Source organism: Ostrinia furnacalis, unplaced genomic scaffold (genome assembly GCF_004193835.3).
Source record: "Ostrinia furnacalis isolate ACB-3 unplaced genomic scaffold, ASM419383v2 OfSCF1084, whole genome shotgun sequence".
In the NCBI taxonomy this organism is placed as follows: Eukaryota; Metazoa; Arthropoda; class Insecta; order Lepidoptera; family Crambidae; genus Ostrinia; species Ostrinia furnacalis.
Window position 1 is genome coordinate 458,638 of NW_021131323.1, and position 18,292 is coordinate 476,929.

The 18,292-nt window shown below is 36.8% G+C and overlaps 1 protein-coding gene across 2 annotated transcripts in view; it reads left to right on the forward strand.

Annotated features, from left to right (window-relative positions):
• The window catches only part of ss (aryl hydrocarbon receptor spineless), a 78,231-nt gene that overhangs the window by 58,704 nt on the left and 1,235 nt on the right, over window positions 1-18,292 (forward strand). Inside the window, exons 2-8 of one of the 2 annotated variants that reach the window (XM_028302166.1) lie at window positions 7,227-7,321; window positions 9,216-9,305; window positions 13,866-14,075; window positions 14,410-14,597; window positions 15,851-15,957; window positions 16,295-16,436; window positions 16,637-17,363. In XM_028302166.1, the coding sequence (XP_028157967.1) occupies window positions 7,232-7,321; window positions 9,216-9,305; window positions 13,866-14,075; window positions 14,410-14,597; window positions 15,851-15,957; window positions 16,295-16,436; window positions 16,637-17,363 (1,554 nt within the window). In that variant the 5' untranslated portion in view covers window positions 7,227-7,231. Of the gene's footprint in view, window positions 1-7,226; window positions 7,322-9,215; window positions 9,306-13,865; window positions 14,076-14,409; window positions 14,598-15,850; window positions 15,958-16,294; window positions 16,437-16,636; window positions 18,206-18,292 lie in introns of those variants that run through there. The other variant, XM_028302165.1, reaches the window with a different exon arrangement.

An 18,292-nucleotide genomic window follows, 5' to 3' on the forward strand; every position in this document is an offset into this window, starting at 1 on the left:
TATTAGTTATCTGTGGTGATACTAAATAGCTCTATCCTAAATGAACAGACCAAAATGATACATCACATTCCTTTAGCTGTGTCTCTGAATTTGTAGAGCACATTCTTATCAAATTATCTATAAGTCTTCGTTTTCAAGTTTAGCTTTTATCCTTTTAGAACCATTCATTTCGGTACCCTTTAAAATACTAGTAAAAAGTAACACGCGTATTTAAAAGCCTGTTTAAAATGATATTAATATTCTAAACGTCACTTTAAACTAGTGTTAGCGTGTGAGTAAACTCAATTCAAGCATTTGTTAAGGCTATCTTGAAATTACATCTAAATTGTTTTAGAAACACTTTTCATAAACTATGCAGTGCCTACCTTTTGAGGAGAAGCCTGTCTCTCACAGCATATGCTAACCTTATCCTACAATATTCAAACTACTAGGGGAGACAGTGGAGAGTTGTCACAAAGGAGAGTTATGATATTGTTGATTTTTGGAAACCTATTAAATATCAGCGAGCTTGCAACAACCCCTGGGGGGTCGCGAAGCCTTTATTGGGGGGTCGCGAGAGGTCGTAAAAACTACCTTAGTAAAAATAACAGTAAAGTTTTAAATGCATAAATGTTGTATGGATTGAAGAACAACATTTTTGCATGAAAAAATACCGAAATGACATGAAAAAGGTTGAAAAACACTGCACATATAGCAAGTGTTGAAAATGTTTCCTCCCCATTTGCCTCTGATAAATTAGAAAAAGTCTTTCTGCAGTGGAGAGAAAACCCTTGTTTTTGAATATTATATTAACATTATTTATTTTGGCACATGCAGTACTATTCTTTAAGTGATGGGGCACTTATACATGCAATTTTAGTTATGCATTTTAAATTTTAATAGTGTACTCATTGTTGAAAAGCCAAAATAAATAAATAAATTATACAAACTAATCGAACTAACTGCGCACTTCGCTAGAATGCGACTCTCCCTTGCACTCACCCGCACACCTCCCCTCATTCGCCCCGTCCGTACCAGAGCGTTGTGACGTCACGGCTGCCAGGTGTGCAGTTAACTTGACCAAGTTCTAACATTGATATGAACGCCCTTATTCACAAACGATGCTTGCTTAAATGAAGCGGCAAATCGAACGCACAGCGTTGAATAGAGCTCTGTGATTTGTTCGTGTGTCTAAAGAGGCTGACAATAGTGACTGAGTTTCTTGCGCTGCTTCTTCTCAGCACTGGCCCGTTTATTGTCCTGAAGTAGTGGTAGGGTTAATACTGGGACGTGTAAAAGTGCTTTTTAAAGCCTATTTGCAGAAATAAATGAGTTTTATGAGTTTTAAGAGTTTTTATGTTATGTTATTTTATGTTATTGAAATGATGAATTTTAATTTCTGTGACGGGTCTGGGTGTGACTATGTATAATATTTATGTATTAAAAAAAAAAAGTATATAAGTAGTATATCCGTTAAGCTAGCACCCATAACACAAGCATTAAGTTGCTTACTTTGGGGCTAGCTGGCGCTGTGTGAAATTGTCCAAAGATTTATTTAATTATTTATTATTTATTTATGTCACCCTGTGCGTCCGCGCGCACTGTAAGACTTTATAGTAATGCTTGTGAATACGGACGTAATTTATTAAGGAACCATAGATTTACAATAGCTTCTTTTTGTTACAGTGGTCATGCACAAAGACAAGGAGGATATCCACGGGCACCGGAGGGAGCACTCGCCGTACGACCACGCCATGCCCGACGGGGAAATGTTCCTTCAAGTAAGAATAATAAAGTCCATTCTTCTATGGTGTTAAAAAGGGATAAAGGTGGTCTTAAGTCTAACGAAAAAAAGGAGAGACGTGGAGGTCTGAAATAGTTTAAATGTAACCTTTGTATGGCTTTAAAATCGCTGATTTTCTTCTATCGTGTGGGATGTAATCACTGACGCCCGTATTCACAAACGATGCTTGCTTAAGTGAAGCAGCAAATCGAACGCACAGCGTTGGAATAGAGCTCTGTGATTGGTTCGTGTGTGACTCTGTGCGTCCACGCGCACTGTGACACCTCATAGTATTAATTGTGAATACGGACTTCAGTGTCAAACACCATGGTGACACCCTGATGTCAGAGTTCATGAACTGCCATTATACACTATTATTGTTGGCGTCTAACATTAGTACAAAGAAATGGATGGTTTATTAACTTTTGTAGCTCGTAATCAATCTTCGGGCAATCAAGTTGATTTACCCCCATTTTCTGAACTGATATTTTTAACTTTAGCGTGCTCATTTTCTACTTATGGTGGAGTCGACCAAACAGGAGTACATATTAATCTCAGAATAAATCGTCAGTTATTCGACATTTTGACATATTTCGCATACTGAAACTTTCAATGTGCCAGTTATACCAGGAGTTATTCTCGGATAAAAGTTTGGTCAAAACGTGGCTTTTAATAATAATTTAATTATTTATTAACAGTCAAACTTTTTAGTTTCTATTATTTCGCTACGTAGGCTATCTTTTCAACTTATACAAGCTTAAAGATATCAAGTGACAATAATTTTATAAATGCCTCATTAAAACTGGTTATGTGCAAAAATAAACTGTCCATGGCGGTAATAAATACGTAAATTGTGTACCCGATAATATATCAATGGAAACACACAGCTATAAATATCTGCCATTTTGAAACCGTATTTCATTTTACGTTTTCGACTTAGCGTGGGTGTGTTTCCATCGAACTACTAATAATACGTTTCATGGAATTTAGTTTTAAGCGCTTTGTATTAAGCGCCATTATGGCTGGTATATAGATAAAAGATATTTTTAGGCTTCAGATATTATCGTATTAAGCTTAAATTATCTATTTTTAGGGTATTTAATAAGCATAAGCTTTATCTTTGGGTGGAAACGTGGAATACGTTTAGCCCTTGAAGCTACTGTGTAATTTTTTAGTCAAAAGTAGGTTTANTTTCAGTATTCGGCCGTAAGGATTCTTATTTAATTGTAATAAGGTCGAGTTTGCAATAAAAAAAACATAGTCTGAACTTAGGAGAACGCTCCCGGGAACGCTCCCGAGAATATTCTCAGTTGGGAGAGATTGGGAGAGTTCTCGGGAACGGCACATCAATAGTCGACTGTACTACCTATGACTCAAAATAATAACCGTAAATAATTCGTAATGTCATTAACTGCAAAAAATTAACGAAATTGGCAATTAGTGATTAGAAAGCAAAGATTTTTAGAAATAAATGGAAAAGGTAGAAAAAATACTTTTTAAGTGATCAAAACCAAAATCGAATCCAAATAAAATCTATTTGTTAGCTAAATAAATACTTATTTTGTCATGCTCTATCACGCAGCTAAATAATTCGTGTTGATAGACAAACAATAAATTTATTATTTTAATAGGTCGTAATCTTTAAGGTTCATATTCGATCAGTAAAAGGGGATGCAATTTGGGGACAGGGGAGAACGAGCCAGCATCCCCATCAAATTGGCAAGCTGTGATTTGTCACTTATACACGCCCCGCCCATTCATCATCATAAATATATACGTAGTTAGATAATTTAGGTATTTAGTAGAGGGATAGACATAGATAAATAGATGTTCTTTATTAATCTAAGTAACCACATGCAAAATATTTTGAAAATCTTAAATAATCTAGTCTATTTAATCCTTCTATGTACTTTCTACTATTAGTTGAGCTAAAATGCATTAGAAAATCATAATGAGTAGGTATTTATATAAGTGAAACGCGCTATAAGGATGCGTATAGATAGATTTCACACCACAAAACTAACAAAAATAGAAATACAAGTTCCCCTAATTTGGACGGTCTTTTATAAGTAGTTAGGGATTTGGTAAAACGCTGATTGAGGTTTTTGATCAATTGAATTTATATAACAACAATTACAGTAGAGTCCAGTTTGAACATTGTTTCGTAAAACGTTTAGTTAGGCAACAGATAAGACAAAGATTTAAAAATGTAATATGTTTATTGGATTTAAACAAGACGACTGTTATTTCATTTCCTGTGAACATATTACAGTTTTTTTTATATCGAAGTACAAAACGACCGTTGCAAACATAAAGTTTGCACTCATAAACCGCAGGTGGCCATATTTATGTAACTATAAAGGCATTTGAACTTGTAACTATAAAGTTACGGTATCTCAACCAGTCACAACGAGTTATCGTATTTCACAATTAGCAAAAGTCGGTTCACTTGAAAGAGTTTATTTTTATGTTCCCTACAAAGTAATTATTAATGTTGTTTTAATTTACAGTTAACATTGCGTTGACCTTTGTAGGTAATGACAGTTGAAATGGAAACATTATATTTATTTCACTGTCATGTTAGCACAATTTTTTATTTGCTTGTGTGTATGTTCTACGATTTTTTATATTGTTACATAATGCTAAGAGCACACAGGTTAAAACTCTGAGGGTGGATTGGACCAAACAAGAGTAAATATTAATCTCAGAATAAATCGTCAGTTTTGACATATTTCCCATACTGACGGCCGAATACTGAAACGCCATTTAAATATTTGACGGCTTCTCAAATAGTTAAGCAGCTCCTAAACTTACATTTCGCATACTCAAAACAAAATCTGAGCAGTTCTCAATTTTTAAGCACCTCTCAAATTAAGTTGCACTCAAACTCCACTTAAATGAATTTTCGCATACTGAAACGCCATTCAACGCTAAGCATTACTCAAACAACTGTCAAATCGTCTTAAGCAGCTGTTAAATTTGAGAGTGCTTGCGCGGTATCTTAAATCCTATTCTTATACCTAAATCGACCAAAATAGTGGTAAATAATGTGTGTCATCGTTATCATTTCTTTCGAGCCTCGAGGAAATACCTAGATCTAATCGCAGGAATGCAATAAGGCTGAACGCTATTGAAAAATATTATTATAATGACATGCAACTCCGAGCGAGGTTCCGCGTCTCTAAAGAAACGGTGTTGTTTCTGGATTCATAATTTGGAAGCTCTTTGAAACCCCTCACCAAATGCCATACAACCAGTGGACCAAAATATACTTATTATAACCCTACTGTTCTACGCAACGGGAAGTTATGAACGTGTACTAGGTGATATCTTCCACATCTAACAGCCAACTGTGCATCGTATAGTGCACGAAGACACGAAGTAACAACCAAAATAGCTGCTATGAAATCGCTTTACATAAACATGCCTATTTCTGAGGATTAAGGGGACATCGCATAGCAGCATTTCCAAGAGTTGTTGATTTGTCAATTTGATGCTCTGTCAACAAATGTCAATTGTGGTTACGTTTCGGTCCACGATCGCTACTTAATAGATTTATTTTTATATGATAAAACGAGATTTATATATAATAGAAACTAAAAATAAACTGTTCTATGTTAAGTTGATTGAGTATATTTCCATAAAAGACAATACATAACCAAACGATGCTGCGTGTAATGGATAAAAGACGTAAAGTTATCATTTGTGTAAATGAAAACATACTTTTTTTGGTAAATGTTGCCATTATGTAAACATTTGAGAGCTGCTTAGCTGATCACGGCTTCAAATCCGTTGAGTAGCGTTTGAGAATACCATTTAAAATTGAAGGATACTTAAATTTAGGAGCCATTCAGCTGAGTGACAGATTTGAGTAGTGTTTCAGTATTCGGCCGTGAAACTGTCAAAATGTCAGTTATACCAGGAGTTATTCTCGGATAAAAGTTTGGTCGAATCGGGCCTTAATGACATAAAAGTCCGCATTATTTGACAGTGATAGTAACTTATATTAGTTATCTGTGGTGATACTAAATATCTCTATCCTAAATGAACACACCAAAACGATGCATCACATTCATTTAGCTGTATCTCTGAATTTGTAGAGCACATTCTTATCAAATTCTATATAAGACTTCGTTTTCAAGTTTAGCTTTTATCCTTTTAGAACCATTCATGTCGGTACCCTTTAAAATACTAGTAAAAAGTAACACGCGTATTTAAAAGCCAGTTTAAAATGATATTAATATTCTAAACGTCACTTTAAACTAGTGTTAGCGTGTGAGTAAACTCAATTCAAGCATTTGTTAAGGCTATCTTGAAATTACATCTTAATTGTTTTAGAAACACTTTTCATAAACTATGCAGTGCCTACCTTTTGAGGAGAAGCCTGTCTCTCACAGCATATGCTAACCTTATCCTAGAGCAGTTCAAACTACTACTAACTAGGTATAGTTCATACGCACTATGAAAATATTAAAAGAGTGATTGCATGCAAATTGTCTGAACTTACTTCAAATAGTTAATACGAACACTGTTTTAAATTTTACTGCCACCTAATTGGTTAAACAATGTAGCTGAACTTAGAAAAACACTATTTTCCTGACGCAAATGCACTTGGCAAGTGTTGAAAAATTTTCCTCCATATTTGCCTCTGATAAATTAGAAAAACTTTTTCTTTCTGCAGTGGAGAGAAAACCCTTGTTTTTTAGTAACCCCCCATGATGGGTTACGGGACTATTCCCACCTCTCGTTCCCACCACTGCAACTCCTGTGTAGCCAGGATCTACAGTACAGCTTGACCGCCACAAAAACCCAACCAATGAAGGTCAAGTTTGTCCCGGGGGAAAGTTAAACTGTCATTGGACCCGCAACGAAATTAATCAGAAGAACATAGGAGGAGTTCGAAATTAAGGTTCGACTTCCCTCCATTGCAAATGATGGGTTAGCATTGTATAAACTGATCGAGCTGAATCGCTGGAATGCGATTCTCCATCGCACTCACCCGAACACCTCCCCTCGTTCGCCCCGTCCGTACCAGAGCGTTGTGACGTCACGGCTGCCAGTTGCGCAGTTAACTCGACCGAGTTCTAACATTGATATTAACGACCGTATTCACACACGATGCTTGCTTAAGTGAAGCAGCAAATCGAACGCACAGAATGAATAGAGCTCTGTGATTTGTTTGTGTGTCTAAAGAGGCTGACAATAGTGACTGAGTTTCTTGCGCTGCTTCTTCTCAGCACTGGCCCGTTTATTGTCCTGAAGCAGTGGTAGGGTTAATACTGGGACGTGTAAAAGTGCTTTTTTGAAGCCTATTTGCAGAAATAAATTAGTTTTATGAGTTTTAAGAGTTTTTTATGTCACCCTATGCGTCCACGCGCACTGTGAGACCTCATAGTAATGTTTGTTAATACCGACGTAGTTTATTATGGAACCATAGATTTACAATAGCTTCTTTTTGTTGCAGTGGTCATGCACAAAGACAAGGAGGATATCCACGGGCATCGGAGGGAGCACTCGCCGTACGACCACGCCATGCCCGACGGGGAAATGTTCCTTCAGGTAAGAATAATCTAAATATAATAACTCAAAGGTGACTGACTGACTGACAAAGTGATCTATCAACGCACAGTCTAAACCACTGGACGGATCGAGCTGAAATTTAGCAAGCAGGTACATGTTATGACGTAGGCATCCGCTAAGAAAGGATTTTACGAAACTCCACCCCTAAGGGGGTAAAATTGGATCCACGCGGACGAAGTCGCGGGTTGCCGCTAGTAAAGTATATTCTTCTATGGTATTAAAAAGGTGTAAAGGTGGTGTTAAGGCTTACGAAGAGAAAAAGACGTGGAAGTCTGAAATAGTTTAAATGTAACCTTTGTATGGCTTTAAAATCGCTGATTTTCTTCTATCGTGTGGGATGTAATCACTGACGCCCGTATTCACAAACGATGCTTGCTTAAGTGAAGCAGCAAAAAGAACGCACAGCGTTGGAATAGAGCTCTGTGATTGGTTCGTGTGTGATTCTGTGCGTCCACGCGCACTGTGACACCTCATAGTGTGTGCAGGTAATACGGACTTCAGTGTCAAACACCATGGTGACACCCTGATGTCAGAGTTCATGAACTGCCATTATACACTATTATTGTTGGCGTCTAACATTAGTACAAAGAAATGGATAGTTTATTAACTTTTGTAGCTCGTAATCATTTCTATTTTTGGGCAATCAAGTTGATTTACCCCCATTTTCTGAACTGATATTTTTAACTTTAGCGTGCTCATTTTCTACTTATGGTGGAGTCGACCAAACAGGAGTACATATTAATCTCAGAATAAATCGTCAGTTATTCGACATTTTGACATATTTCGCATACTGAAACTTTCAATGTGCCAGTTATACCAGGAGTTATTCTCGGATAAAAGTTTGGTCAAAACGTGGCTTTTAATAATAATTTAATTATTTTTTAACAGTCAAACTTTTTAGTTTCTATTATTATTTCGCATAACATACTCGTACGTAGGCTATCTTTTCAACTTATACAAGCATAAAGATATCAAGTGACAAATAAAATGTAGGCAACAGTAATCATTTTATAAAAGCCTCATTAAAACTGGTTATGTGCAAAAATAAACTGTCCATGGCGGTAATAAATACGTAAATTGTGTACCTGATAATATATCAATGGAAACACACAGCTATAAATATCTGCCATTTTGAAACCGTATTTCATATTTACGTTTTCAACTTAGCGTGGGTGCGTTTCCATCGAACTACTAATAATACGTTTCATGGAATTGTAGTTTTAAGTGCTTTGTATTAAGCGCCACCATGGCTGGTATAAATGATAAAGACATTTTTAGGCTTCAAAATACTAGTAGGTATTATCGTTTTATGCTTAAATTATCTATTTTTAGGGTGTTTAATAAGTATAAGCTTTATCTTTGGGTGGAAACGTGGAATACGTTTAGCCCTTGAAGCTACTGTGTAATTTTTTAGTCAAAACTAGGTTTAAAAAACTGGCGATTCACGTAATGACCAGAAAGCCTTTTCCAATTACTCAGTGTAGAATTCCACTGGGCGTAAATATTAGTGTAAACACTAGTATTTTCTAGGCTAGGCTAGGTTGAAAGAATTTTTAATCCTCATAATATTCAACGGTAAATACGTCAAAGCTAAGTACTTAAAATATGATATCAATTTTGAAAGTTTTTACAGTAAAATAAGCTTGAGTGTCAGAAAACGGCGCAGTAAACATAGGTAGATGTTTTTTTTATAAACAGAGGCATCTACCTACAACTCCCTCCTAACAGATTAAAGCCGTGGATACTTCTATACAAACTCTAGAAAGAAAAAGCGTCTCAACAGTCATTCAAAATATCGCAATTGACTGGTATTGGCTCATTGTGATTATACTATTTGATATTGATGTACTAATGATGATTTGTGTAATTTCAGGCACTCAACGGGTTCCTGATGATCTTAACGTGCGAAGGAGAGGTGTTCTTCGCGACGCACAGCATCGAGAGTTACTTAGGCTTCCATCAGGTCAGTAATATACGTATGAACCACTAAACTTTATACGCAAAGGTTGTTACGCTCTTCACTAAACTATTGTCACAAATGTAATTTTATCAAGGTCAATCAAAGTTTACTTACCTAGGATGTTTCTTCTTTTAAGTCAGGACTTGAAGAAGATTAGATTTATCAACAATATTTTATTATACAACGCCACCCTTGTAGCGGAGTTTTGGGCTGACACTGCCAGCTTCCTCGTTGTGGTTAAAAAAAGAAGATTATTTTATAGTGAATTGGCAAATTCTTTGCTGAGACTAACCTCAACCCGAACTAAGTAACGATATTTTAGTCAAACACAGAGAACAGAATCTTGAGCTTGCTGGATTATTGTCCAGGAATTGTAAAAAGGCCATTTATAAGTCCGTATAAGAAAGCGATCAAATTAGTGTAGCAGCATTACTATGAATTGTATACAAGTATCACGTATAAAGTATAATGAACGTATTAATGTTGAAAATAAAATTTTCAGAATAACTTAATAACATTAGAACCATTATAAAACAGAGCGAACCTACCCGTCAAGGCATTATTAAATTACGTTTACGACAAAACGACGCCGTTAAATGACGATTAATTTCAAAATTATAACCCTATTTGGGAATAAATGGCAAAAGGGAGTTATTAATCAGAAAAAAAATTAGATAAGCAACCTACGAATTTTAATTTACCCCTGTCGAGCAAACGACAAAAGCATAGAAAGTTGCCGAGTTTTACTTTTGTTAACATTAACGCCTCATCTTACCACGCATACAACCTGACAGCTAATGAAATATTGTGTCAACTTTTCATTCATTACTTGCCGTACTCACTATAAAGGTAAAAATACCCTGTACAGAGCTTTCTTTATAAATCTATGTATTAATAAATTACTAGCAGAAAGTTTCATAAGAGAACTACGTCTACGTGCTAATACTTGGAAAGATAAAGCTACGTCGTGGTAGCTGGTTTTTCTTTGGTATATTTCCCAACTTTTATGGACGTTGAAAAATCTTACTGAACAAAAATAAGTAATTATGTAAGCTGTCTTTACCCATGACTATTTCATTAAGTTCTTTGTTGTTCTTCTAACTATAAGGGGTAATATTAGCTTCTACGTTTCTCGTTTACCCTCACTCAGTAACTGTATGAAAATATTAATTATCACGATAACTGAACGCAAAAAGGCTTTACCTGTATTAAAGCTCTTATCGGCGGGCGTTTTATCAAACTCGTCCAGCGAACGTAACAAAGGAGGACAGGGATTAGACCTATGGAGTGGCTGGATTATTTGATGTGACAAAGACAGGAAATATAAGCAAATTTTGTAATTTATGCGCCCAAAAAATATTTTTTGGTTGAAATATTTGGTTATTTTACGGAAATTGTTATAGACCGATTCAAGAAGCCAAATATTGAGTTTCTGCTATTCATTTTGAAATTAATAGATTTTTTTTATCAAAGCCTTACAGTGTACCTACAGCTTCTTGGCTAAAATGAAATAATCAATTTAAAACGATTATTTTATTTAAAAATTTTCGTCTCACAATAAATAAAAATAATTTGCCTCCTGTCACATAAAAAAAAAGTTTGCATAAGAATATTAGCATATTTTATACGAGACGTACCTACCTACTTAACTATGATTCTAGCCAAGACAGCCTAACCTCTTTATTTTCTAGAGCTTTCCTATCAAGAGAGGCATTTTCACATAACCAGGAACTCTATGTTTAAGCTAAATCTACCTTCATAATGAGCATTACATAAACCTTACTTTCCTACTTACCCTTTTAATCTTTATAAAGCGCCACACAAAACTAATCTAACACTAAAATGCTCGTTAATAAGCGCACCGCATTACTGTTAATAAAGTCCCCGTGAAATATCGCTATCAGAAGTAAAAAGGGCCGAATTCGGCCCAAATCGTACCCCAGCCCATAAAACTTTCAGTTGCGATCATATATAAACTTTATTTCAACCCCCCATCGCTTTTGTTTCGTTCATGGCCAGAACGAGCGAGTAATTCGGTTACCTGAGCAACTTAATGTAGATTAAGCTTGTACAGAGGCCAATGTACCTATGACCTTTCAAAACTTTATTGCCTATTAAAATATTTTAAGAATACTTTNAAAAATATACTTTTACTAGAGCTAACTAAAATTGTTTAGACTTGTAACAATTAGAAAGTACAAATCGGTTATTTTCGTGCAGCTGGTGCAAATATTGTTAGAGGCAATTAAAAGAAGACATTTAAAAATATTGTTTTTCTAACTAGTAAAACAAAATATGTGTGGCCAAATAAATACTCGATACATAAGTTTTTTGAGATTATTGCTATCGTATTTTCAAATAGTCTATAACATTTTATTTTATTGGTTTCCAATCATGAAGGATTTAAGAGGGATTCAGACTTCTAAGAAAAGGGACAAAAAGAAAAAAATGTAGGCATAAAACCTACACTTTTGAACAGCTATTTCTGCTTCATCTGAGCTCAACTATAGCAACAATCGGGGGGTGGGTTGCGATTAAAACAAATCGATTTGGGATCATTAAATCGAGCCAGGCACTCGGTACTTCCGACGTCGGGCACGTGGCATGGGGTGATCGACACACCGACAGCATGGGGCCAACTTTGAAGGGACTGAGCGATTTTAAAATTGGCCAAGAAAAACAAAAGTTTTCTATGTTGGCTTTGACAGGACTTGCCTTTGTTGTTTTGTTAGTAATTTGCGTTGTTTCGGTGTTTTTGTACATTTACTCGTAAGTGCGTATTAAAGCACGTTTCTTTCTCGATATATGAAATAAGGTATGAAAATAAAAAATAAAATTCTCTAAGATGTTAACTCTACGTTTAACTAATATAATACCTAATATAAATAAAATTAACAAGTATTCACGGACAGAGTTACAGACGATCATGGCTGATGAAATATTCGAATATGCACGAAAGCTTCTGACCATTATTATGTTGAAATCGCTTAATGATCACTCCTAACAAACCTTTGATATTTTAATATCTAAAAAACATTTTATCCACCTTTAGATTTACAATACTGTTATCAACCAAGACATTATGGACAAACGATAAGAAGTTTAGCATCTTTATAGCCTTTTATTTCTTACAACTGGTATAATTAATCACCGTAAGGCAAAGCGCGTCAGCCCCAACCATTAGCGGGGTCGATTGAATCGTACGCAGATTGGCTTCAACACCAGGTGGCACCACTGTTTTGCTTGGGGTTACCAAATGGACCAGTAATTTTGGGGTGCGGTGGAAATTACGAATGCATTTACCCAAATCTGGGTAATGACCGTGAGGAGCTTTTGAATTTATGGGCCCAAAGAATAAAATGGGGAACCACCTGTGATTACAATTTATATTGATAAAGTTTTTAATTGTAATTTGTGATTTACTGTTTTGCTACACAAAGTGATTACGTAGTTAAGGTTTTTGATCAAAATCATAGAAAATGATACGAAATCAAAACCTCCAACAATAAACAATCACTGCAAATTCTATCAATACGCAAACGTCTATATTAAAGTAATATTCTGTTTCGAATCGAACAAAATAATACAACACGGAACGCAATCATCATTTATCAACTCCACAAAACACCGAGGATAAAAACGTTTGCCAAAACAATAGCATATCAACAAAACATCGGCGTGTATCGTAGCAACCGTACCCTCCCAAATAGAGAACAAAAACCAATTACCTCACAAATCATCCTCTGACGTTTAATGCCATCGCAATATGTTCCAACTCACATAGCTGTGTTCCTACGGCCCCTATTCCATAACCACCTTTGCCATATATTTCTGTATACTCATGATTCATTTACATGGCAACGTTTTAGAATAGGGGGCCCAAGTTACTACCCCGCGGGACCCCATTGATTATCAATTAGTTTTGTGCATGCATCATGTATTGTTGGCGCGTTGTCCACAGTGTTTACACGGTTCTTTATAACCTGACGTGTTAGAACCGAACGGGTATAGTTTGCGTTGCAATATGCACTTTAATATGACGTGTTAATGGATATTGTTGGTCGTTTGCCGTAGCAAAATTAACTTGTCCATCTTCGTTACAGATGATGTTTTAATGATGGCATTTGAATCGATTTTTAGGGTTATCGATGCGTACTGATTTATGGTCGGTATTATGACTTGCTCTTTTCACGCTGATAAATGATTCTCTTTGTGGTCTGATTAACTGGTCATTGTGATAGTTTCTTACAGTAATGAGGCAGTCTTTGAAGTTGATGGAAGATTTAAGTTAATGCAGAAACTGATACATTTTCTTTGAGAATAAATTTGAAAGATGCTTCGTTATTTTCAGCTTATTGTCAGACTTGTCTGATTTGTCCGGATATTGTCCATGGCCACTATAATTTTACATTTATTTGTGACCTAAACATAAACAATATTGAGTCATTACTTTTAAAATATTAACAGATGTTCTGCAGGTATTGTAGATAAAAAAAATCATTTACTTCATCCATTTTGCAGATTTTAGCCAAAATATGACCATGAATAATTTTCTTTTTACAGTCGGACATAGTCCACCAATCAGTATACGAGCTGGTCCACTCAGAAGACCGGGAAGAGCTCCAGAGGCAGCTGCTTTGGAACTCGTTCCTTCCGCCGGAAGTGAGCAGCCTGACGCTACAGGACGCGCTCAGGCCAGACAGGACGCATCTACTCGAGAGGAGCTTTACCGTGCGCTTCCGGTGCTTACTGGACAACACCTCGGGCTTTTTGGTTAGTATGAGCTTTTGTTTATGTGCTTTTGTTTCTTTTCAGGGTGTTTTCACAAGTTCTACGCATAGCTTTCTCTACCACTACTTAGGGACAATAGTTTTGTTAATACTGAGAAAAATAGCGCAAGTAACAAGACCCTATTGTAATCCCCTTTAAGAAATATACTATTGTAAGGAGAATGCCCGCAAGAAAGAACAATTTACCGTCGAAATCCACTTTAGTAACGCTGCTTTTCTCAAAATCAGGCAGCTCAGAAACTACTGATTTACCAATTTTTAAGTTTAATCCTCATTATTTTTACACCTTAACTAATTAAATATTCAATTAATTCCAGAGGTTAGACATACGGGGCCGCATCAAAGTCCTCCACGGGCAAAACAAGAAAACGGAAGAGCCTCCACTGGCCCTCTTCGCAATATGCGCGCCCTTCGGCCCTCCCAGCCTGCTGGAGATCCCTCAGAAGGAAGTCATGTTCAAGAGCAAGCACAAGCTTGATCTGTCTCTAGTCTCTATGGATCAAAGGTGAGTATGATGACATACTATTTAATATTATGTAATTAGTTAAGTACTATAAGGCGGTTATCACACTGCGCCGCGCTCCGCCGCGCAGCGCGTGATTTTCATATAAAAAATCACGCGCGCGGACGCGTTGTCAGTGTGAAGTGCCGCGCGTGTTTTCTATACAAACTGAGGTACTTGCATACAATGATTAAATCTGCCCTGTGATAACCGCCTAAATTATGCAGGCCGCCACCAACCGGCCATTGTGGAAATCATTGAGGCCTATGTTCATCAGTGGACGCCCTATGGCTGAGATTCAATGATGAAGATGATGATGACTATAAATAATCAAATGATTTGAAAATGTTGATGAACCACCACCAGAAAATATAGGTTACGTACCTTACTAACTTTTAAGAACTAGGAATTATAGTACTATTAATAATTATCAGCAAAACACTTAAGAAAATATGATAGAAGAACTAAAACTGGATATCTGATTGAATGTAGATCACAGTTACGCACTACTGAGTAATAGGGTAGGATCTTTTTACTGCATTTCTTACGGCTTTGTTAATTTTCTCTAAAAATAAATTGACACTATTACCTACATTAGACTGAAGATCTACTAACGATCCTTGATTTTTAAACATCAATGTATTTTTCACAAACCATGATGCCTTGAAAATCCTTAATCCAAGAGCTTTATCTCATCATCGGATATTTTGAAAAGTAATTACCTATATCGCATTGAACTTTATACTGATATCAAAATATAAATAGGCAATATATTTTCGCCAAAAGCACAACAATAGAACCGCAAAAGCTTATTTCAATCCGTGTATAATCGGTAATCATGGGCGCTAACCCGAGCGTGGTGTGACTAATCCATTTATTAGAAGTCAAATAACCTAATGGCGGACTGTTAAGCCTACAATTGGACCAGTTTATTGGAATGAACTAAATGCATTTCAAATTGTACCATGAATCCTGTTTCATCTAAGTACATGTTCAAACATAGGCTCGGTTTCACAATTGAGGTTTTTGCCTTGAGCATGTTCTAGTTTGAGCATCTTCTAATTATGGATTTTTCATAAGTAAAAGATGAGCACGTTCAAGCTGGAATACCCCAATTCAGAAACCGGGCCTAAGTAAAGACATGGTTTTACCAGGATCAATGTAGTGAGTCAGAAAAAAATCAAAATCAAGCAATCATTTTAAATAAGCTATTTTGATATTAAGTGTTTTTAATGTTATATTTTCTTTCTTTTCAGGGGTAAAATGCTATTAGGATATACAGACGCTGAATTGGCGAATATGGGTGGCTACGATCTAGTTCATTACGATGACTTGGCCTATGTGGCCAGTGCTCACCAAGAATGTAAGTAATTTATTAAATTCAGATTCTGCTTACGCTATTATAGACAGTTCCATTTATCTAACTCCCCATTTTGAGAAATCCCCGTTTTGCGAACATTATGAGAAATCCCCGTTGTGAGAAGTCCACTTTTTGAGAAAACTCCATTATGCTACTAAATGCCTGACTAATGTGTGAAAGAACTACTGTTTGCGTGACAGAATTACTGAGTGCTGAACTCTATAATGATTACTTCTTTGGCGTTCAGATGTTTCTATTTTTATCTGATTTCTATATTCAACTGATTCTTATTTTGCATTCCATGAGCTTTTAACATAATTCGTCCCCTTTTCTGTTCCAGTATTAAAAACAGGTGCTTCCGGGATGATCGCGTATCGCTTCCAGACGAAGGACGGGCAGTGGCAGTGGCTGCAGACCTCGTCGCGGCTCGTCTACAAGAACTCCAAGCCGGACTTCGTCATCAGCACGCATCGGCCGCTGATGTAAGTAACCATCATCATCATCAGCGCCATTGCTTTCTACTACTATACAGAGGACATAATCTTCTCTTGATTACCAAAAACCTCCTCAACCCCAGCGCGTGAGGAGTAACGCCAGATCTGGCTATAATACATATATTTTTAGGATCAGGAAAGATATTGGTATACCATGGAGCTAAAATAGAAACTTTGTTTGTTTCCAGGGAGGAAGAAGGCAGAGATTTGCTTGGCAAAAGAACGATGGACTTCAAAGTCAGTTACCTAGATACGGGGCTCACCAGCCTATACTTCTCCGAGACTGAACAGCTCTCAGGCTGTGAGACCAGTGTGACCACGCCACCCAGAGCAGCCAGGCGATATAAAACACAGCTGAGGGACTTCCTATCGACGTGTAGGAATAAAAGACGAGTTCCAACCACACCAGCGCCTCCCCCAGTCGACTACCTAGCAGCTGATGCAGTCGCAGCGGCTTATACGAACCTAAACGGGGCGTACACAGCGCCGTACGGGGAATACCCGCCAGCTCCCGCATTGCATTACGCCCCGCCGCCGTTAGACGACCGGTTCCTAACAGCGGACAACCTCTTCCACCAATACAAGCCTCTGTCTTACCATTATACCCCGTACGCGCCTAATGGCTTCCTAGAGCCGGCGCCGCCGCCTGGTTACGAAGTAGCACCGACGTATCACAGGCCGCCATCAAGAGAGTATGCGTACGTGGACAGCAGCGGGAGGTATATGAGTCCTGTGACGGGGCAGGAGAGGAGGTCACCCAGTGTGGTCCCAGGGCCCAGTCCGGGTGGGTCGAGCGGGTCTACAGAACAGGAGCGGATGCAGCAACCCCAGGCCGAGATGCCCCGGCAGACGGTGCTCATGTGGGGCGCCGGCGGGGCCGCGCAAGAAGTCCCCGTGGAGTACTCCCCACCACAGGTTTGGCGCTACCACCCCCCCTCGCACTACCACACCGCTGAGGCAACCCAATGAAAGCTTTAGCTTTTTTCTTTCGTGCAATCGAGTATGCTAAGTTTCTGGTCCACGAGAGTTGAGACTCGTGATTTTAGCAGTGATTTTTAATTTTTATATTTTTTTATCTTTATACATATCGTTTATTTCTTTTATACTTGTTGAATCTAAGCATTCAAAAGTACTTGTTACCAGATTTATTTTCTAAAATCCTAATTGATACCTCGCTCAGTGGTTTGTAGTTAAGCTCAACGGACCTTCATAGGATATATTGGTCTTGTTAAAACAGGGTCTTTCCACTATCTCCATTGTAGATAATGTCGATTTGTAAATTATAATAATCGAAAAATTCTATCCAAATATATTAAATTGATAGTCGATTTGTAGTTAATCATGGTTAATTTTATCACGCGATGCAATGTTACACACAATAGTATTAGTATTTGTAAATAAATATTTATTATTTGATAGTTTTGAAGCTTTGGCTTGTGTTGAGGTTTAAGCTTAATGAGTGTTCGCTTTTTTAAACTTCATAGTAAAAAAATGAGGCAAAGCGACACATAGTTTGTATTGATATTGGAAAAAAGTATTACACTGCCAAAAGATTTCAAAAATAACTCAAGGAACAAAACATTAAATTGAAAACGGTTTCCTTCGCTTAGCTTCATTTTACCAAAACAAACAATAATAATTATCTAAATGGAACAAAACATATCGGAGTAAGCATGTCACATAGGTTAAAGATAATTTAGTAAAAATATACACAATATAGACGCTCCCATTTTATAATGCATTCACATATTTTTTCTTTTTTATTTCATGAAAGTCTCTAAGTATCAGTTTTCATTTTGTTTTATAATTGATCAAATCAATATTGTTTAGTTTTTTTTGTTGAA